The sequence below is a fragment of the Argentina silus genome (genome assembly GCF_951799395.1).
Source record: "Argentina silus genome assembly, chromosome: 1".
Taxonomy (NCBI): domain Eukaryota; kingdom Metazoa; phylum Chordata; class Actinopteri; order Argentiniformes; family Argentinidae; genus Argentina; species Argentina silus.
In genome coordinates this window covers 2,887,294-2,909,793 of record NC_139655.1, presented here as the reverse complement: position 1 = coordinate 2,909,793, position 22,500 = coordinate 2,887,294, and the positions used below count along the sequence as shown (strand labels likewise).

General features: G+C 45.2%; 2 protein-coding genes across 5 annotated transcripts in view; both read right to left on the bottom strand.

Annotated features, from left to right (window-relative positions):
• The window catches only part of abcc13 (ATP-binding cassette, sub-family C (CFTR/MRP), member 13), a gene marked incomplete at both ends in the record, with an annotated part of 12,347 nt that extends 7,497 nt beyond the window's left edge, over positions 1-4,850 (bottom strand). The window contains 10 exons of the mRNA XM_083682147.1: positions 257-403; positions 888-1,025; positions 1,484-1,549; positions 1,643-1,876; positions 2,343-2,520; positions 2,732-2,919; positions 3,207-3,336; positions 3,672-3,733; positions 4,500-4,533; positions 4,804-4,850. Coding sequence (XP_083538273.1) covers positions 257-403; positions 888-1,025; positions 1,484-1,549; positions 1,643-1,876; positions 2,343-2,520; positions 2,732-2,919; positions 3,207-3,336; positions 3,672-3,733; positions 4,500-4,533; positions 4,804-4,850 — 1,224 coding nt within the window. The remainder of the gene's footprint in view (positions 1-256; positions 404-887; positions 1,026-1,483; positions 1,550-1,642; positions 1,877-2,342; positions 2,521-2,731; positions 2,920-3,206; positions 3,337-3,671; positions 3,734-4,499; positions 4,534-4,803) is intronic.
• A 1,088-nt stretch (positions 4,851-5,938) lies between these two features.
• On the bottom strand, positions 5,939-11,030 carry LOC310801091 (uncharacterized protein). 4 transcript variants are annotated; one of them, XM_083665065.1, is made up of 5 exons: positions 10,923-11,030; positions 9,239-9,869; positions 8,972-9,077; positions 8,077-8,661; positions 5,939-7,694 (listed from the first exon to the last, which is right to left on the bottom strand). In XM_083665065.1, the coding sequence occupies exons 3-5, from the start codon at positions 9,075-9,077 to the stop codon at positions 6,640-6,642; spliced, it is 1,746 nt and encodes a 581-aa protein (XP_083521191.1). In that variant the 5' UTR covers positions 9,239-9,869; positions 10,923-11,030; the 3' UTR covers positions 5,939-6,639. The 4 variants fall into 4 exon arrangements, with proteins under 4 accessions (XP_083521191.1, XP_083521189.1, XP_083521192.1 ...); XM_083665063.1 differs by having other exon boundaries at positions 9,258-9,869; XM_083665066.1 differs by lacking the exon at positions 9,239-9,869 and having other exon boundaries at positions 10,923-11,015.
• Positions 11,031-22,500: the final 11,470 nt, after the last annotated feature.

The window sequence follows — 22,500 nt, the reverse complement described above, 5'->3', positions numbered from 1 at the left end:
GAAGAGGGCAAACAGGGCAGGGTGAATGTGTGTGTGTGTGTGTGTGTGTGTGTGTGTGTGTGTGTGTCTGCAAGTGAGTGAGTGAGTGAGTGAGTGAGTGAGTGAGTGAGTGAGTGAGTGAGTGAGTGAGGGTGGGTGTGTGTGTATGTGTGTGTGTGTGTGTGTGTGTGTGTGTGTGTCTGCAAGTGAGTGAGTGAGTGAGTGTGTGTGTGTGTGTGTGTGTGTGTGTGTGTGTGTGTGTGTGTGTGTGTGTTACCTGTGTGAGGCGCAGAGAGAGCGAAGGCAGCAGTTTGATTGGTGAGCGCAGCACAGTAAACAGACAGACACAAGTGAAAACCTGAGAGGCTGTCAGAACATTCCCATCATCCACCAGCACATACACACCGAAGCTGGACAGATACACCTGGGCAGACAGACAGACAGAGAGAGAGAGAGAGAGAGAGAGAGAGAGAGAGAGAGAGCGAGAGAAAGAGAGAGAGCGAGAGAGAGAGAGCGAGAGAGAGCGAGAGAAAGAGAGAGAGCGAGAGTGAGAGAGAGAGCGAGAGAGAGAACGAGAGCGAGAGCGCAAAGTCAGAAAGGTGAGACAACTCCTAAAAACAACTACCCCACACCCCCCCAACTCCCCCTCCCCCCAGTTCACTGATCCAACATCAGGTGAAAAGATCACCAAAACACAGCTTTCTCAAACTCATGTTTCCTAATCTGCCAGCTGTCATCTACATAGCTGTACATCTGAAATCATCTACAGTATATCAGCAAAAACAAGTTTGGGAAATTGAATAAGAGCTATTGTCACAATCTTAGTACTTTTAGTCATTTTTAATACAGCACCATTCAATTCTACCGACAGGCTTTTATGGTGTATTTTGACCACCAAGAACTCCTACCAGGAAAGGCACGCAGACGTGGTCTAATAGGGAAAAGGCTGTCAGGTATCCCAGAATCCTTAGTATCTCAAGCTCCTTCTGTCTGGCCACGCCCACCCTGCGCTGAAACCACACCTCCAAGACCAACATCTTCACCATCTACGGACAGCAAGAGAGAGAGAGAGAGAGAGAGGAGGGGATGGTAGTGGGGGAGAAGGAGAAGAGAGAGAGAGAGAGAGAGGGGGAGGGGGAGATGGTAGAGGAGTGGGGGAGAAGGAGAAGAGAGAGAGAGAGAAAGCAATGAGAGGGAGGAGGGGGAGACGGTAGAGGAGTGGGGGAGAAGGAGAAGAGAGAGAGAGAGAGAGAGAGTGAGAGATAGAGAAAGCAATGAGAGGGAGGAGGGGGAGACGGTAGAGGAGTGGGGGAGAAGGAGAAGAGAGAGAGAGAGAGAGAGCAAGCAAGGAGAGAGGGGGTAGAGAGAGACAGAGAGAGGAGGGGAAGGAGGTTAAGAAGAAGAGAGGAGACAGCTGAGTGAAATAAGGTAGAGTGCAGATCTAGAAACCACACCTCCAATTCGCAGATGCAGAAGAAGAAACAGACTCCCAGACACACCTCACCTTGATTCCATTCAGCATCTCCTGCAGGATTTCTTCTCTCTCCCCCCTGACTCTCTCTAGAGCCCTCTGTAGCAGAAAAAGACTGTTTCACACACACACACACGCACACGCACACGCACACGCACACACGCACACGCACCCGCACACGCACACACTAACCTGTATGACTCTGGCCCTGCGTTCTACTGCAGAGGTGAGCGGGACCAGCAGTATCAGTAGACCCAGTCCAGCCAGGGCAGCGAGACCCAGCTCTCTCCACAGCAGAAACACACACAGCGCCCCCTGCAGCCCAGACGACCACATAGCAGGCAGGGCCACGGGGAGCTCTGCCACCCGACAAGTGTCACCCAGGAGGGAGTTCAACAACACGGCATGGGAGGACTGAAACAGGGCCTACGGTGGTGGAGGAAGGAGGAGGAGGGAGAAGGCTATAGGTGACAATGCTCACATTCCAAACTTGTGCTGCCCCCCCCCCCCCCCCCCGAAAAAAAAAAAATGTACTATCAAATAAAGAGAAGCCTGCACAAGGCCAATGCTGCTCCCAAGTGCTATGATCCATCGAGTTACACAAACAAATAACACAGTTTCTGCTGCGATCACCTTTTCCTGGAGGAAAACGGTGATACCCTGCCAAGGTCATCCATGCTACCAGATGTACCTTTGTTTACAGAGAGAGATGGAAGGCTGTAATCTGGTGGTCCTCTGCAGCTCAGCTGGTAGAGCGTGGCGCCGACAACGCTTAGGTTGTGGGTTCGATTCCCGCTGGGACCATATATACTGAAAAATGTATGCACTCACTGCAATGTAAGTCGCTTTGGATAAAAGCGTCAGATAAATGGCATGTAAATATTCTCTGTACCTGCTTGTACACAGCTCCTTTTAGTGCCGTCTGAACTTTGACCTCTGTCATCCTGCTGTGGCGCTCGCTAGCCTGCTGAACCAGGGCGTGGCACACCACAGCAGCCAATAGCACCAGGGCGTAGGTGTGCCCCGACCAATCAAAAACAGGCTGGTTCTCACAGTAGAGGATGACACACCTGATGGGAGTAGGGGTGGGGGAGGGGAGGGGAGGGGAGGTATCGCCTGTTATTACAGTATTTACTGTACACATGTACAACTCTATCTAGTCATGCAGAAACAATCTAGTCATGTTTAACCAATGCTTCAGGAACAGGTGTGTGTGTGTGTGTGTGTGTGTGTGTGTGTGTGTGTGTGTGTGTGTGTGTGTGTGTGTGTGTGTGTGTGTACCTGAGGGCCAGAGGAGGCAGCAGGGCCAGAAGGTCAGAAGTCATCCTGAGTAGGGTCAATGGGATCAGGGAGGGGCGGAGCCAAGAACACAGGTACCGCAGCAGGGAGGGGCCAACAAGGGTCTGTCTCTCTCCTAACAGAGAGGCCACCTTTCTTTCTGTCTCCTGATTGTTCTCTTGTTCACAGTCCTGCATGACACATTTACATTTACATGTATGGCATTTAGCAGACGCCTTTATCCAAATACATTTGTTTAAGTAAGTGAATCATCTATCCATCAGTCATCATAAGAAAAAGTAATCAATGCTCAGACCAGGGGCTATTGGCAGTCACAATGCTAGAAGAAGGAAGAATTACTTTTATAAAAAAATGTTTACACAAAACATACACAACAAACACAAATGGAAGGTGCATCATAGAGAGACAGAGAAACAACGTCCAGTCTCTTGTTTGCCAGTCGAGTTGACTTGATTACCTCCTTGCTCCGCCCCTCTGGCCTCCAGTGCTGCTCCAGGGCGGAGCAAAGGGTCTGAGCGGAGTTGTCATCGCCAGGGCAACACAGGTCTGACCACTGTAGCGTCCGTCTGCGACCAGCTGACACCAATCTGACCACAACAGAACACAACTATCAGACGCAGGACTGTATACCTAATGAAACCCAATGTCAATCAATCAATATGTGTTGTGTGTGTTGTCTCGGGGGGGGGGGGGTGGGATTGATTGATGAGAATTGATTGCATGGCGAATAAACAGTCTTTCTTTCTTTCAGTAAGCCATCATCCATTCAAAAGGCGGACCACACCTTGATTGATTGGCTTGTTACATGATAGAGATCAAAAACACTGTTCTTTAGCTCACAGATATGCCACTGACATGCATGAAGGTGATCGTGTGAGATGGGATACAACGTGAAAGGTTCTGCAGCAGGCTAAGCTCTTACTTGTTTATCCACCAGTAGGACACACGGCTCAGGAACGACACATCCCTCTCCAGGGTTCGGCTCTGTCCAGGGTCCCAAAGCGAGCCACAGAACACGAGTCAGACAGAACATCTTCAACTCACAGACAATCCTACTGTACGTAACATCCACTTTGCATTGACCCTGTTGGCCTGCTGGATGATGATTCAGATCTCAATCTCAGGCCTTTTCAACAGAAAATGTTATTTGCTGGCTTCACATCTTCCAAAAACACAATCCTGCAACAGTGGATCACGAATGTGTCGTGGATCTGTGCCTCACAGAAAATGGTCAACCTTGAATGCACCACTGCCAGACTTAATAAGGTTCAGCCCTCGACAGTGGAGGCATGGGAAACTCTGTCCTCTGACATCAGTTTATTTTATCTAATAAAAATAACAGATTTTTGTCATCATGTACTGATTACCTTCCAACCTGTGTAATGTAACTGAATGTCGCATGTCGTTGCATAACTGCACAAATACAGAAAACTGTATACAAAATACAAAACTTTGATTACAATAATGTTTGACTTGAGGTAAGGAGGAAACAATAGTTTTTTTTTCCTCTTCAAATTTACTTTGGAAATAAAGTGAAAGCCACAGAACCAATGTGTCTAACAAAACGCATCCTTTTTCATCGATTGGATTAGATTGGCCATTTTTGGTGATCGGCTCCTAAGCGTGTCCCGTTCTCCCTCGGAACAATAACAACATAGGATACCGCCGCCCGTTCCAACCGAGAAAGATGGTAGAAACGAGTAACAAAGGGGGGGGGGGGGGGGGGGGGAGAAAAATCAGTCGGACTTACCTGTTCCCCGCCCGTGAAAGACAAGGGGGCACACCTGGGGAGAGAGTCCCCCGCCAGCTTGGACACGGGCGATGGGACGGAGAGCAGCGACGGGATGACAGCTCGCGGGGGCTACTGTACTACAGTGGGTGCACATCTGCACGCGCCAAGGAGCAGAGTGGAGCGGTAGCACGCGACATATACAACCCGAGACACAATACTCCCCTGACAATGTAGGCGTAAACCTACGTAGGATGACCCGACGATTTATTTTTTTCGCCAGAGTAGAAAAGAAGAATAAGTCATTCCTATTGTAGCATCTTGCCTGAGAATAAGTAGATAGATGCTGGCAGGGACATTGGGCCGTATCATGGTATAGCGCGTGCAGCCAGCGCGCGGGTGGAGGCGTGTTTGCAGACTGTCAAAATTCTGACAAAGCACTCCTCCAGGACCGAGGAGAAGGATGCGATTGCAGGCCACAATTCGGGGCGTTCCTGCATCACATACTGTTGGCAGCAAGCGTCGCGCAGGTTAGATTGGGTCGGGTCAGGACAGAGGGGGAAAGAGAGAGAGGGGGTAGGTGGGGGACAATTTATGAACAATAAAATCATGCGCCCTTTTCATCCACAATCGAACAGCAATATACGTGGAGGAAAACTATTGATGAGAATTGATTCCATAAAACAGTCTTTCTTTCTGAAATTGAACGATTGGCAAACTGAGAGAACAAACAAATAGACCTGGACAATCAAAGTCTGAACCAAATGTTCACTATTGCATTTTCTTCTTTCCTGTCAGTGTGATAAACAAAAATGGTATTATCTCCTCAGTCCCCACCGACTCATCTGGAGGACAAGACAGTAAAAAAATGTCCCTAAAGACCATCTGCTTTACGAATGGCACTGTAAATACAGATAATCGGACCCAACAGGATAGGTTCAACAAGCAATTAGGCCTACGAATAAACACGACTTTGGAATAAACAATTCCTCAGATTTGAGATTAACTTGATTAAGAGCTGTGGGAAAAGCTTCTTGTAGCTTGTTCTGTCTGAACCCACCACATGCCAGGTCTGTCAAGAGTTGAGGGGTCACAAGGCTGTAAGCCTACAACCAGATAACTAGAGATCATCGATCACACTAAAACCATTTTTTCCAGCTAATTTAATCCTGATCAGAATGATACTGTGTCGCCTTAATTCTGCAATCATATAAACACATGACTTTTTGTTGTAGCAGGTTTTGAGCAGTACGGGGAATTCAAATAGCTCGATCTGATCCTGGATAACCAAAAAAGAATCAGATCATTCTAATCCAGATTAAATGTTTTGAAATACTGGGCCCAGGGGAGTAATAATAGTGTTTGGTCGTTTTACTTCCAATTTTCTCCATATTCTCGTTTTCCTTTGGACAACAGAGCAGGTAAAACAGACTGGGTAAATCCTACAAAAGGAAACCGTATTACAGGTTTCAAGGTCTTTATTCAATCTTTTGAATACAAAGAAGTGATGCCATTTTCTGAAACAACTATACAATATTGCAACAGTACTTAATAGTATGGATGAACCAGTTTAACCTATAGGCCAAGAGATGACAATGACAACACGTGACAAACTACTGTACTGTACATCACAATGGCATCTCAAAAACAGAACTGAGAAAACATCTTAGGAAACAAAAAGTATAAGGTCTATAATGAAATAATTCATCATAATGGACATTAAGGCTAACATTCTCCTGAATGTTTGTATATGTGCTATTTCCTATGAGGAGAGGACACTGTTAAATGATGGCTGATGGCCAAAGGCTGATTAAGGCTGAAATGTCATTATAAAATACAATAGAAAGTACTTCTCATTTAGATTAATAGAAAAAAAGAGCTGACAACATCATTCTTCACACACAAACGTAGAAATGTAGCTTTCAAGATGTTGGTAGTAAGGTTATTTCTCCAAACATTCCCCAAAGGTAAATCTCATTAAGGTTAAGGACTGTCCTACGAGCTGTTGATGTATACAACTGTGTAACGCAATGCAACATGGACTCAGCACCCCATTCAAGGACTTTGTGGGAGGCACATTACTAGCCTGGCTGAGATAAGCCCTCTGTTTCACACAGGATTTGGTCCAAGAATGGCAGGTTGGACAGACGCCTTGATGATGTCAGTGCGGTTTGGTAATAACATTGCTGAGCTGATGTGATGTCAATGAAAGGTCCATGGGGTGGGTGATTGTCATTTTCCCCAGTAGAGGTGACGTCACAGAGAGATTCATGGGGTAGGAGGTTGTCACATTACCGAGAGGTTGTGATGTCTCAGAGGGGTTTATGGGGTGGTTGGTTGTGACATCTACCCCTGAGGGGTTAATTACATAATTATCAGGTTTGATTATGACATCACAGGGTGGAGGTGGTTTCAGAGAGGGGTTTATGAGGCGGCTGATTGTGACGTCACTGAGCCGTTGTAATGCCACAAAGGGTTTCATGGCGTCATGATAGGGTTTGACTATGACATCACTGAGCCGTTGTGACGCCACAGACGGGATTGTGGGGCGGGTGGTCGACACGCCTGACACAGAGGGGTCAATCCTTTCCGAGTGTGGCTTGATTATGACATCACAAGGCATCTCAGAGGGGTTGATGTCACAGGGCCGGCACGAATCGGGGGGCTTTCCTTTCAGGCGCTTTCCTCTTTTCCTTCCGGTCCTCACAACTGGCGGTTGTTTAGGCTTCATCTTGTCCTCCCAGTGCTTTAGCTTACGATGGCTGTTGAGCTCCCTCTGCGTGTAGAACCTCTCCGCACACCCGGAACATGTGAAATCCTTCCTCAGCTCAAGGTGGTCTCTGAGGCTCCTCCTCGTGTGCACGCCCTCACGACATACCCCGCAGTCTTTGGAGTCGTGCGCCATTTCCTTACGGTGCTTCGCCCTCTTGTGGCGCTTGAGGGCACCTGGACGCCTAAAGCGGCTGTCGCAGAACTCACAGCTGTACGGCTTCTTGCCCGTGTGGATAAACATGTGGTGTACGAAGTCTCGTTTGCTGCTGAAGTCCCTTTGACAGACGGAGCACCTGAGGTGCATGCGCCTGTGCTTTATCTGGTCGTGTGCGGTGGAGAAATTCTGCCCACAGAGCCCACACCGGAAAGGGCGTTTTTGGGTTACCAGGTACCCCATCTGAAAGGGCGGTAGTAGGGTTAACAGGTGGCAGTCCTGGTATGACACTGCAAGAGAGTAGAGAGAGACAAGGAAAGAAAACAATAAGTTAAGACTTCATAAAGGGTGTAGTCAAGTGACCACAAAAGCAACCATTGTTGACAATGCTCAATAAATCAGTCTGTCTCGTCTGTAAACATGATCAGTCCGAAAAGTGCAAATGGAAATTATTCGGATGCTGGATCCTCGTGTTAAGTTCATAAAAAAATGAAAAATGGACAGCACCCCAGTTAGTACGACGTGCCTTCATAAGAGGGCATTAAAGGTCAGTTTCTCTATGATTATGTTATCTGGACATATTCTGTACGGCTTCTATATCTGTTGGCATAATATGAATGTAATATGAAGGCTTTCCATGTTGATCCACGCGTGAAAAACAACATTACTCACTGCTGCTCTTTTTACAGTAATCATGGTCTTCATGTAGTTTGTTCAATTCCTCTGCCTCTTTTGGACTGATAGGGGCAATGAGCCCTGGTGGTACCCCACCCCTGCTCTCCTCACATGGGGGTAGAAGGGCAGTTTGCTGGGGAAGAGAGCTGGCTTCCTGGGGAAGAATGGTGGTTTCCTCGGGCAGAGACGCAACACTCTTACCGGCTGTAATCGGAGGTTGCTGACTTGACCTCTCACGGGCCACACTCACGCTTGCAGTGTTAAGGGGTGCTGGGGCGTCTCTCTTACTGACTGCAATGTGAGATTCTGGAGCGGAGCGTTTTTTGGTCAGGGCTGGTGAGGATGTACTCTTAACCCCACTAGCAACCTTCAGGGGCGCTGGGGCTGGGGTCTTAATAGCAACACTCAAGGGTGGTGAGGTGGGGGTTTTGCTTGCCGTGCTCAGGGGTGCTGGGGTTGGGGTCTTGCTTGCAGTAGTGAGTAGTGGGGTTGTAGGTTGGGGCCCACAGAGGCCCATTAGAAACCCACCCCCTGGCTGGTCCAATCTTACATCCACACACTGCAGCATCACCATGGGAGAATCTGTGGGAGATGGTAACATTAGCAGAACTCCAAATAAACCCCTACACCCTAGCTGCTCCTATGCATCTGAAAGGAAAGAATAGAAGCAATATGGTCAAATTGTGGAGAGGCTGAACCAACTAACACAGGCCTATTGCTCAAACCTATCCAGTCCTCTCAGATCCAGTACAGGAGTGACTAGGGGGTACGGTAGGTACAGTCTGGGGATAGGTTTAGAATTCAATAATTCTCTTGGCCATCACTGTGACCATAGCAACACACATGCCTGGGGGTTGGGGTATTTTGGCATTCAGGGTCCCTTCCAACTTACTTGCGGTGCTCCAATTCAAGGCCTGAGGCAGGAGATTGACCTGCACAGCAACATCTCTCGTCTCTGGACCTTCCCACTGGCACCCAACCTCTCTGGCCTTAGGCATCTAAAAACAATAACCAACAATGTAATGTTACCTCTAAGAGCAAAAACTTTTACACTCTCTCACCTGCAGAGGTGGCCGTCTTCATTCTAAAATGACACGTAAATGTGACACACGGCTATCTTTGTGACGTACTAGCTTAGGTGTTAGTTAAAAAAACCCACATGGAAACTTTCCACTCACTGAGCCATCCGGATAAATAGATGGAACAGCATCGTCTTTCAGTTTCAGCCTTTTTGCAAAGCCCATCTCCACTTGAATCAGATTTGCATAGCTGCGTCTGTCAAAATGAGCGGAGCATATTGTGGTTTTATTTGACTTCAAGCGAGCGAATTCGGACTCTTCTTTGCCAATGAATGTCAGCCACTTGCAAAGTATTTGGGGGTCTTGCGGTAGGTGATATTGGGTAGTTGTCTTGAGCGAGTGACATCCAGGGACGAGACAGTTCTTATTTACTGTAGCAACCTGTGGTGTGAGTTTAAGGGGCTTATGTGATATGCCCTTTTCTACTGGTCGTTGCTGACACTGACTGTCCGGGTGGTTTTCCATGAGAGGTGGAGAATCTCTATCTATGGCTCTGCTTTCCTCAGGGAACAACATCATTTGCAGCAGCTCATCATCATCGTCAAGATGAGGGATTTCTGAGGAGGTCCACTGACTGTCATCTTCTACTCTGGAGGTGCCTGGCCACTTCAGATTCTCCATCAAACCCTTCAGGATCCAATTCCACTACTCTTGGAAAATGACAGCTGCAGACCCGGGATGTGGTCCTTTGGTTTCTTCTAGTCAGTCCGTCTAAAAGAGACCAGCTTAACTTTAAATGTCAATAAGATTAGCTACTGACATGGTTTATACATATTGTTCACTTATTTGCATGTACTGTAGATAAATGAATTGCAGAAATCATTTGTGTTACTGCAAGTAGGGACGAAGCATTTACGTTATATCAGCAGAATCTCTTTGGCATGAATTAGATAGCAACTGACAGTTCGCGAGGCGCTGTCGTCAAATAACACTTCACAGCTTTCCCCCCCCCCCCCCCAAAAAAAAAAACCTAACTATATTATCTTTGTTGTCCTGGCTACCTCACAACTAGCTCCGACGTGACACTCCATATTATTGGATGGAGTGTTCTGGTATTGGCTTGCCGGAGCTTGCTACTTAATTATCCACAGTAATGTCTTAATTATCCGCGTTCAGTACGGGTGATGTGTTTTGTTTGATTGGTTCCACCGGCATGCATCTGAGCGTTTTTGACAGGGGACAAAATTGTGGTTAAAACGCTACTGTTAAGAAGGAAGGGGCAGATGCGTCATAATAATCCGGAAACAGGGTGCAGATTCCAGATGCAACATTTTATGGCCAATATCGGTCCGATACCGATGCTCATTGATGGGTGCATTTCTAATACAGTATGACGGCACACATGTTTTGTGGGCACTTGTCCTCTTACATTTTAACACCAGGTCGCACATCAACACATTTAAGAGCATATACACGGTGATCTGCTCTGCTCGTACAGTCATTGCGAAGACATGAATGTCTTATAAGATGAAAATTACAAGTATATTCCTTGCACACTATCAAGTCAAGTAATACATTATTTGCACACTAATACTATGCGGAGTGCCACGCATGTTTTGAGTTTTCCACTGTGGCTTCTGGCAATGACGGGTATAACGTTAATTTGCATGAATATTAAGGAGCCTTTTTGATATTTCGAAATTAAATCGCAAGCACCCGCAAGTTAATACCACGACACTCCTACTAAGAGTCCTATCTGACAACTAGCCAGCTGGCTAACTCTTAGCTGTGCCCCATACCACAAAGTTAGCTAGGTAACTTTACCGTATGAGACAGATCCAGCGTTTCCTTTCGGTTTTAGAGAGTGGAAAACTGTAAAATGCACAAATATGCTTTTCCGGTCGATGATTACAGTCAGAGGCGAGGCGAGACTTCATCTGCGTCTGTGTTCTCTGTTCTTCACCTACTTCCGGTGAATGTAAATGTAAATTAGGATTTCTTGGTAAATAGGGAGAACAAGGAACAATAAAAAATATTATATTTGGTATAGTATTGCCCCAGGAGGGTTTGTAATTATTCTAATATCCTAATTATCCTGATTAAATAATATTTCCCCAGAATAATGGACTGTACAACTATTTATCAATCATTTCAATTAATCTCTGGTACCACTCTACTTGGCAACTCTTCTAGCATGCAGATCAGATGAGTTTGAGTCTAAAGCGATGTCTTAGCAAATGTTGCTGGCTCTTTACTCTGGCCATACAGCTCAAAGTCCCTTACCTGAACTGCATAGTACATAGTACATATAATAAGCAAACATGAAAGTTCGACGCCAGCGAGATGACGACCTGTGTTCCGTGAACAGTGTTAGTGGAACTCCGCACACCTACTTCCGGGATATGTAAATGAGGATTTCTATCAAATAAAAGCGCATTAAGGCCACATAAAGGTGTTTAAGCTTTTAAAAATACTCAATATGGATAAAGGAGCCACAAATTATACGTAACATATCTCTGTAAATTAACTTGTAATCCTCCCAATGTACTTTTTATGTTTTTAAGAGTCTTCTATTATCCTAACCTGATGAAAGACTGCTGGACTGCATAGGGCATTCAGAGTGGTGTCATACAAAGTGGATTTTTACTGTGGCCATACAGCTCACAGTGCCCCATCTGGACTTTATAGGGCACACACAGTATAATGGACTGTACACAAATATTTTTCCCAAGCTAAATTTGATATTTACTACCAATCTACAAGGCAACACTTGTATGAAATTGTATATACTTCATGTTACGTAATATTTCCTTATTTCCTGAAAAACACGAGAACATTTTGTGGTCCCATCACTTCAATTGACCTCTTACCTCGCGCTTTTATTTTGAAGTCGCGAAAATTAAACCGGAAGTCATAATGTCGGAACTTGTTATCCTTTTTCCCAGAACACAGATGGAAGGTGGGCGGGTAATCAGTTGGCTTTAGCACCATGCTGGGCCACTCTGAGGCAGCTGCTGTTCAAAGTTGAACTTGACTAGAATTCCAGCGAGAGCAGGCGGGCGGGGACAGTGTGTCTGTGCAGTCTCAAGTTGGACAATGAAGTGCAATTCTGACAATAAAGTGTCCTACACATCGCGGCATATATAGGGCTTTTCCTGAGGTTTCCTCAGGTACACGTGTCAAGAAAACATTAATGGTTGGTCATGAAAATTGCCTCTCACAAGAAGACGTTTATGCTGATGCATGCAATCTGTGAGAAGTAACTGCGGGCCCCCACAGCGCCTTTATCAACTGCGCGAGCCTTGATCTCGCGACTCGTGAATCTAAAGCAGCGGAATTTTGGAGCAAGTCGGACATATTTTATCCCCATCATGCAATACATATTGAAAGGCGCTGGTCGGCAACAGCTCAAAATTGATCCTCTCAAACACGGCCATCTATCTCCAATCACGTTAAGTGTAGTACTAAGGTATGGTAAGTATTTTACTCGAACCAAGATGAAACCAGCTGCTTTTTTAACTCAATGTGTGTGCCTGGCTCTTTCTGATTTCATCTTATATATCTTATCTTACATGTATGGGATTTTATATTTTTTTTGAATTTCAGGAAATTAGCTTTAAATTGCACAAAGAATTCAGTTATTAATCAGTCTATGGGTTCATTATTACAATTATAAGTGAGATGATGAGTACTAAGTGAAACACATTATTTTATGTGTATGTAGCCTAACCCATTGACACACACACACACACACACACACACACACACACACACACACACACACACACACACACACACATACACACACACACACACACACACACACACACACACACACATACACACACACACATACACACACACACACACCACACATACACACACACATACACACACACACACACACACACACACATACACACACACACACACACAAGCACACACGCACAGGACTGTACAGAAAAAAACTGTGTGTATCTCAATTAAAGTGGGATGTAATACCCTCGCTCTAGCAACTTGTTGGTCTCAGTGGAAAACCAGTGAGCATGCACCGCTTTTTATTATGATTTATCTTTTACCCACAAGGGGTCTCTGTTCGACACAAATTCACAACTGAAAAAGCAAAGCTTTGTTTCCAAAAAGGATGCTGCACAGTTATAGGCCTACCGTAGGCTATAGGCTATACCGTAGTCTGTTGTATTTCATTTTCTAAACTTCTGGTTCATAAATACACAATTCATGACCAGTCCAGCCTGCCCTGTAAATGTGTCCATTTGAGTCATGTTATTTTTAATCACTTTACCATAAAGGACAAAAGTGTCTCTATTTAGCTAAGATAAAATATACCCTTGTCTTAGGCCTACCCTAACTTTTGATTAAGGACAAGAAACTCAAATATTCAGTTTTGAAAATAGCGCAATTTGTACTTTGCCACATGACTTTCTAACACAGTGGGAGCCCTCTTACTTCATGTGAATGTTCTCAGTCCATCATTCAGAGCCCAACAGGGTGAAGAGGGTCTGTCCGTGGCAACAAATGGCACAATGGACTTGGCACTCGAATCTATGGCTGAACACTCAAGACTGGGGATGAATAAAGCACTCCACAGAGACCGGTCAACAAGGGGTGAGTAGAAGGGAAAGGGAAAGGCACAGGGAAATGCATTTGGGGACATCCTCCGGCCTTAAGTGATCTTAGTGTGTGCTCTGAGTAGATGTCTCCAGCTGACTACCACCAGCACTTTTCTTATTGAAGCTCTGACCCACTCTTTGTTAATTGGCTGGGGATGGGCTACCTTTATGGATGAAGCCACAAAGCTCAGGTGTTTGGAAGTCTGGTTTTCCAGTCAAGATAAGACTGAGAGATTTTGGTGGCGCAGGGGCGGCGGGGGGGGGGGGGGGGGGGGGGACTGGTCCTCTCCCCTTTGAGATGGGAGACATGGAAGGACGGGCATACCCTCATGGACCTGGGGGAGCTGGAGTCAGTAGATAACCGGGTTAATCCGCCTCAGTATATTGAACGGTCCCACAAAGTGAGGGGCGCGCTTACGGGAGTCCACTTTGAGTTAGTGCACAGCTCGTCAGAGTCTCCCCTTGTCCAGGCGAACTTCGTAATTTCCCGTCAGCTCCGGGCACGTAGAGCGGAAATGGCCGAGGTCTCCACAGTAGTGACAGGAGCCTTCGCACCTGCGCCTGTCTCGTTCTCGAGGGCTCAGGCGGCCGTGGCCCAGCTGCCCGGGGCTCCTCAGGACTAGGATTGGGGGGCTTGGGGTGATCGGGAAACCGGAAGACAGGGGTGATGTCGAGGTGGCGTCGTCTCACTCGCTCACAGATGCGGCTGTCAAACCTGATTTCCATGGTGATTAGCTGGGATCTTGGGTTCACAGGGCGGGGGTCTCCACCGACGATTGATGCACTGGGCGCTGAGGCTTGGGCAGTGGCCGGGCCGGGAGCGGAGATGTGGAGTTGCTGGACGGAGTGAGCGAGTCACTGGAGTGTCTCTGTCATTTGGGAGAGTTGTTCCTGTTGTCGCCCCAGTAGTGCGCCCTGTCGGGAAACAACATTTCTGATCTGGTCGATCTCCGCTGGGTCCACGTTGGGATCATAGCTTACTGTGAGGATGTGTAGTGTAGGACCCAGGAGCAGAGAGGAGACCAGACAAGGGAATGAAGGTGAAAGGCAATAGGCCACTTTACTTGGAATTCCACAGAAGAGTACAGGCACACACACACACACACACACACACACACACACACACACACACACACACACACACACGGTTCATACATACACAATTCATGACCAGTCCAGCCTGCCCTGTAAATGTGTCCATTGGTTTTTTATCACTTTACCATGAAGGTGTCTCTATTTAGCTAAGATAAAATAAACCCTTGTCTTAGGCCTACCCTAACTTTTGATTAAGGACAAGTAACTCAAATATTCCGTTTTGAAAATAGCGCAATTTGTTCTTTGCCACATGACTTTCTAACACAGTGGGAGCCCTCTTACTTCATGTGAATGTTCTCAGTCCATCATTCAGAGCCCAACAGGGTGAAGAGGGTCTGTCCGTGGCAACAAATGGCACAATGGACTTGGCACTCGAATCTATGGCTGAACACTCAAGACTGGGGATGAATAAAGCACTCCACAGAGACCGGTCAACAAGGGGTGAGTAGAAGGGAAAGGGAAAGGCACAGGGAAATGCATTTGGGGACATCCTCCGGCCTTAAGTGATCTTAGTGTGTGCTCTGAGTAGATGTCTCCAGCTGACTACCACCAGCACTTTTCTTATTGAAGCTCTGACCCACTCTTTGTTAATTGGCTGGGGATGGGCTACCTTTATGGATGAAGCCACAAAGCTCAGGTGTTTGGAAGTCTGGTTTTCCAGTCAAGATAAGACTGGGAGATGTTGGTGTAATTATTTTAATAGCATTCCAGTGGCTGTAATGATTTGTGTCTGTAATGAATATCAGCCATTAAAATGTAATGAGCCATGGTGTGGATGCAAGTACTTCAAGGACAAGGTAATATTGTTAATCTAATGACAATGTGGTGATCAAATGTGAGTTTTAATTCTATCTGTTGATCATGTTGATCATCTTCACCGAACAAGTTAATTGTTTACCGCTGTTGATTATCCTTCCACTGTAGCTGATGTCTACATATTCTACTGTATCTGTATGAATGAAATATAATTTAAAAAAAAAAAAAAAAAAATTTAAAGAATTATGATAGCATGAGATATTTAGAGGTCAAGGAATTGAGAATGATGCAAACATTGTCCACGCCATTCTCTTGCTTTTCTTTCTCTAAGATTCATAATATTAATTAATATAATAATATTGCTATTATTGCATTGCTACTTCAGCTAGTATTATCAAGTGAGCTCTACTTAGTGGTCCTTAACAAATGACAAAACAAATGACATATTAGATTGCTTAAAAGGTAGATTAACCCATCTGCTGATAAGGCCTCTATAACACCCTATTAACCAGCATGCATTTCTTAAACACCAGAGAAAAGTGAAGAGAAAAAAAAAATAGATGCATGTGTTTCATCTGGTTTTACCTGATGCAGGAGTTATCCTTCATGTGTTTTGCATCGGTATTAATTAACCATTACAGTCAGGGGGGAGGGGGAGGGGGGGTGGGGGCTGATATAGTGAAGATGGTGAGATTGTGTTTCATACGGGTGATCTTTGCCGTGGCACCTCCATGATACAGTGGGGTTTAGGGGCCACACACTATGTAACCTCAACATGACATCTGTGAAACCCACACTCCCCTTTTTTTTTGTTCCCACTCTGAAAGGATCATGTGAAAGTTTTTTTTTTAAATATATTTTTTAAGGGCATTTCTGCTTTATTGGAATAGAGACAGTAGAGATTGACAGGAAGGATGGGAGAGAGAGAGGAGGGATGACATGCAAGACCTGTCGAGGGTCGGAATCGGACCAGGAACCTTGCGATTATGTACGCCACTAAGCACAACTATATTTAATTTGAATATGTTTAGAAGAAATATATTTTATTTCAGTTTTCTTTAGTTTCCAACAACAATTAGGGACCGGTTGTGAAATCTGTAAATGATAGTTTTTTTAAACACTTTGTTGATTTTCGATTCATTGCAGTGGTTGTCTGTCTGTGTCTGTCATGGAAAAATAGTGCAATACGTATTTTCCTCAACAAACAGAGACAAGAAGACACATGGTGGAGTGTTTACTCTGGCAGAAAAGGTAATGACACGATGACAGGGGTACGTTTTGCATCACAGGGAGTGATTTGCGCACACACACACACACGCACACACACACACACACCACTTGAGACGCAGTGGGGCAAAGTGAACACTGACCTGGATGACTTTCAAGCCCAGGTACAGCACCTCAAGCAAAGCAGATCGTGTTTGGTGTTGTTCATGACAAGTCAACATCTTCAAGCATGGAATGGTACACGTTTGTTTCCCAAACACAAGGCAGTGAAAAGCACTGTCTGCATTTCATTTGACAGCTTTTATGGCATTTTACATCCTTTGAATTGTAGAGCTGTTGCAAATACCCTTAAAGCAAAGGTATTGTTTTTTTTTATTATTGACATCGATAGATAACCAGCAACACATAGATCATAATACTGTAGTAATAAAAAAAATAAAAAATAAAACTTTCCCCAAGGTTGATCTTGAAATCTCTCTCCCATTGATAAACCCTTTCATAGGTAATGGAGTAAGAGACGTATAGAAAAGGAGAAACGGTTGAATGATTCATAAACAATGACACTGTTTAGAAAAAAAAAGAAAAACATTTCTCTCCCTTTTATCTCCATTGGTGAGATTGGGTACAGAGTGACCATGAGAGAGTAACGAACCCACATGTCATCCTGAGAAAACATGGAAGGAATAAACAAAGTGAAAGATATAGAGGATGAGGGGAGACGTGTGTGTGTGTGTGTGTGTGTGTCTGTGTGTGTGTGTGTATGGGGGGGGGGGGGGGGGGTGCTGCTTAGGGGTACAGGGGTAAAGATCACCCCCACATAGGGATAACACCTGAGCTAGGTGTTGTTACCCACAAGGGAAGTTCTCTCAGGGCTCAGTGACAAGCACTTCACACTCACCTGCACTCAAAGGCCTGTGCTTGCAGTTGACAGCACACACCAGTGGTGAAGAATAGCCCCCGACTGATGCTTATCTACCCCTCCTGCCCCCCCCCCACCCCACCAGCCTAGAGTGGCCCTTACCCAGCTGTGTAGGGGGTTGCTGTGTGCGTGTACATGTGTGCGTGTGTGTGTGTGTGTGTGTGTGTGTGTGTGTGTGTGTATATATATATGTGACTTTGACAGACTGGGTCTAAAACTGCTGATGCTCGTAGGTTTCCACGAAACACAGCCGTGGGAAGAGGAGTTTTCCAGGTCTGGATCCCGAGGCGCTGTTCATTAGACCTCCCACCCCCCCTATCTAACGTATCTTGGACTGTAGTATGTGTCACTGGCTCACACAGTTGTTGTTTATCAAACATCGGATTTACTGCTCTTGTTACAATTTCAGATATGTTTTGTGAGAAACAACTGACAATGTTATTGTGCAGAGAGTGGCCTTTTTATATATTTTTTTTATTTTTATTTTTTTCACTTTGACTGTTTTTGCTGTACATTTGATTCTTGAGGTTTACTTCTTTCTTTTTCTCTTCCATATCTATGTATTTTTTTTATCTATTTATAACAAATTAAAACAAGTTGAATCCATCACAGTGTTCTTCACACAAATCCAATGTACTGTAGGTCTGAAGACAGACTTGAAACTCTCAAACGTTGGGGAAAAAACCTCTTCAAAGTGAAACAAACTGTTGATTAATTACAGTCTATAGCTGACATTACTACTGTGGCAGGACAGGTATAGGTGACAGGCTGAGGTAAATATCAGTCTCCAGGTGTGCCAGATCCTGCTGAGCTTGACACTGCCCCCCCCCCAGCCCCCCCCCCCCCCCCCCCCCCCCCCCATGTGTTTATGGTCTGTCTCATATTACAAAGGGCAGAGCTGGGGTCTGTTGGACTACCTCAGCAGTTATCGCCACGTAGTTTGCACTGAATACTTTCCCTCTCCGCTGTGTTTGTGTGGACATCTCTGCTTGTTTTCCCTCTTTCCCCCTCATTAACCGCTGCGTTCTAAACACTCGCTGGAGGGCCCGGGAGGGGAGGGGAGGGGAGGGGAGGGGGGGGGGGTCACAGGCTCTTAAAGACAAATTTTGCGTGTTTACGTGCAGCACTGAGGACCGACTTATCACTCTCAGTAGACCACTGCTGTCTGCGCTCTACGCCGTTGTTGTGTTAAATGTGTCTTTTGCGTAGTTCAAAGTCTGTGTCTTTGCAGATATTGTTTGTAATCGTTTTTGACAGAAAGACCAATGTGTGTGCTGGGCAGGGCCTTGTCTGATGTTGGAAGAGCACAACATCACAGTTTGATTTGTGTAAACAGAGACAGATCCAAGGTGTCCTTTCAAGTGGCAAAACCAGCAGGGTAAGAAGAGAAACATGTTAAAAATGTTTTATGTGGGCACAATGAGCTACTTTAATATATACAAAATCAGACACACGTCAATGATACGGTATATTCACCATCCTATTTCAGACCGGGGTTCAAATAGTATTTGGTATAATTTCATATACTTTGTTGTGTTAGATTGAGTTTGACTGGTACAATGGAACCAATGGAATAGTCCCATTTTTTTTTTTTTTTTTTTTTTTACATAACCACATCTCCGTGACCATTGTGAGAAGCACTATAACCACCAGCTTCACCTTGTCTGGGCCTCTCACTTCCCCAAGCCAGATAACTCTACCTTCATAGACAGCTTCGAATTTATTTCACTCTATAGAAACTACCAGGGTTTTCTTAGAGATGACATGGTAAATAATTACACAGTTATAACCTATGAATTACCATTTTATGGGAGTCATGATAACAAGCTCCAATAGGCATCATTTGGTATCAGGTACTATTACTGAATTCTAGCACATCAGAAAATTCTAGCACATCACAATTTCCTAGTACAACACAATAAAGGGAAGTTCTCCTGGTAGCTTTCATCATTGTGACTGTGCATCAGGCTTCGTCTTCGAGGCCTAGCCTACTTTCATCAGCATGAACAACAAGGAGCAGAATATCATGTGAGGCGCTTATCACATGCGGGAGAGACCATCACTAGGGGCCCATCAAAGACTCCAGAGCTGGAATCAGCGCAGGTATCTCTGGCAATCAACTATCTGTGGCACTGGAGGGGATAACCGAGAGACTAATGTGTGTTAACCCACGCTGGAAAACATCTTCTAAGCAACAGCGCATATCATAAATCTAGATCCATATAGTTCAGTTCATAGAGGTGGCTCTTGTTTTATGGTTGATTGTTTGGTAAATTGTGCATGGAAAAGAAAACAATATTACTGTATGCGTGTAAGACATGTTTTATAGTTCTACTCAAATGCATCTGTTCATTTGAAGAAAAAAAAAACCCGATGGCATTAACATAACCATTGAATTGAATTAAAGTTACTCTCTTGATGTTTGAGATCCTGATTTCTGGATTTTAGTGGGATGACCTCCATTGCGCAGCTGTTATCAGTTCTTCCTTCATCTGGAGTTCTTAATGGCCCCTATGGCTGCAGACTGAGACCAGTCATACAGTCCGCCTCCATACACCCCGCGCTCCTATTGTGCACCCAATCTAAGGAACCGTCTGTATCGTTGGTCAGAAGGTATCCATTACAAAACATAAGGATTGTTTTGCTGCTTCGTTATCTTCCTCCTTCGGTGTTGATGAAAGGTGTCAAAGCTTCATCACTACATCTCTGTTTTCTTACACGCAAATAATTTTTTTTCTCTCGCCCACTACACATATAAATAAATCACCATATCGGCTGAAATGCGATCACTTTTCATATACACCCCCCCAGAGAAAGAACTCCCGCTCCCAGTGCCCCAGAGTCTCAGATGTGGCTATGCACTAATGGCTGTTTTCATTTTAATGCCACTTGGTGATGATCAAAAACAGGAGAAGGACCGCAAGATAAAGGGAGATGGGGGGGTGGAGTGGGGGGGGGGGGGGGGGGGGGGGCAAGAGAGAGGAGAGAGAGAAATAGGACATGACAGAGAGAGAGAGAGAGAGAGAGAGAGAGAGAGAGAAATTCAATGAACCTATAGTGGAATCCATGGTGCACAGCAGCTGGCAGATTGCTTATCAGGAACGATGCACAATATCCTGACTATAAGATCTTAATCTGGGAGGCGGTGGCTTAAACCAGCAGCTTCATGCCTCTTTAAGAAGACAGTACATTTTTGGCTTTCGCTTCCTGCTCAGATAAGGATTCTCACGGAAAGGTGTCCTCTTCAACATAATCTCCCTGCAGCATCGGGCTGTCTCAGAATTAGTCTAGTGGGAAGGGAACAAGGACTGAGCAACACTTACTGCACTGGTGATGCTCTAAGGGTGGGGGGCACTGTTGCCCTGTTCAGAGGAAGGCTAGTGTGTGCACATCCAACACGTTTTCTAAAATAGTCAAAACATTAGAAGTGAATCAATAAATAATCCAGCTGTATGACTAACTTGTGTGCATCTTGTAGTTCAGTTGTCTGAAGTGGCTTCCTCTCCTCATCTCCTCACTCTCATCTGCTTTGATTTGAGAATACGGGATGGGTGGAATCCATGTGGCGGATGCGTACCTAATGAATGCTTTCACCTGTTCCATTAGTTTTGCATCAGTGCAGGGGGAGGAAAGGAGACAAGGAGAGGAAGCAGTGTTCAGACTTCAGATGCTTCCTCGGAGGAGGATTGTCTTCCCAACCTAAACATGTCCAGTGGTGCCAAAAGCACTGGGGGTGTTTCGCATTCGGTGTCATTCCGAATTATTGTTTTGATTTAGTTTTCGTTGAGAAGGAATAGGCTTTCTTAAGAAGATCACATCAACCAGCCTGGCTTTTCAGAGGCAGTGGGGCATTTATCTACAAACTGTTTTTAAGAAACAACAAGCTTAATTTGATCCATGGAAAAACCAGACTATGTACAAAGGGAAGACTATATATATATGCCATTTAGCTGATGCTTTTATCCAAAGCAACTTACATTGCAGTGAGTGCATACATTTCAGTATATATGGTCCCAGCAGGAATCAAACCCACAACCTAAGCATTGTTAGCACCATGCTCTACCAACTGAGCCACAGAGGACCACGAGTATCAATACCATGATTTTGACCCTGAAATTTCATTCAAATGTTTTATACAAAGTCTAAATCTACAGTAGAAACCGAGGTGAATGAATGTAAGAAGACAAAGGAAGACACTGTAGTGTACAGGTATGACCATACTAACTCACGCGGCCAGTTCCAACAGTTAACATTAGGGGCTCTCACAAGGTGGAAACAACGTGGTTCTTCCACGCGTCTCCCAAGTTTGGCTGCAACCTCTCTCTCTCACTTGGATGAGCTCCATGAGGCAGGAACCAGTTTTTTTCACTCAACATCTCAATTCAACATCTCATCTCGCGTTGGTCCAGAGTTGTTACTTACCCCAGGGGCAGAGTGACCTCTATGAAGAGGTCTGGATGTGTGGATGTTTATTTTGAACGTGGCAGCTACTGATGCCGAACTGTACAGGACAGGTTAGACCCGTTTACACTGTTTTATCTCCTGGTCAGTGGCTCACAATGACTGCCAGTTCACACTACGTTGGAAGAGAATTGCACGTAGGCGCCTCTCACAACCAGCAGGAACGGAGCCAAAATGGAGGAGAAAAAAATGTTCTTCTTCTCATGCTGGTAGCTTTGATAAAGTATCAGTTTCTCTACATCATCTAAACAAACGTGTGCTCAGTATGCATCAGCGATGTCTGGAGATAGCAAAGAATGGGACTGTATACAAA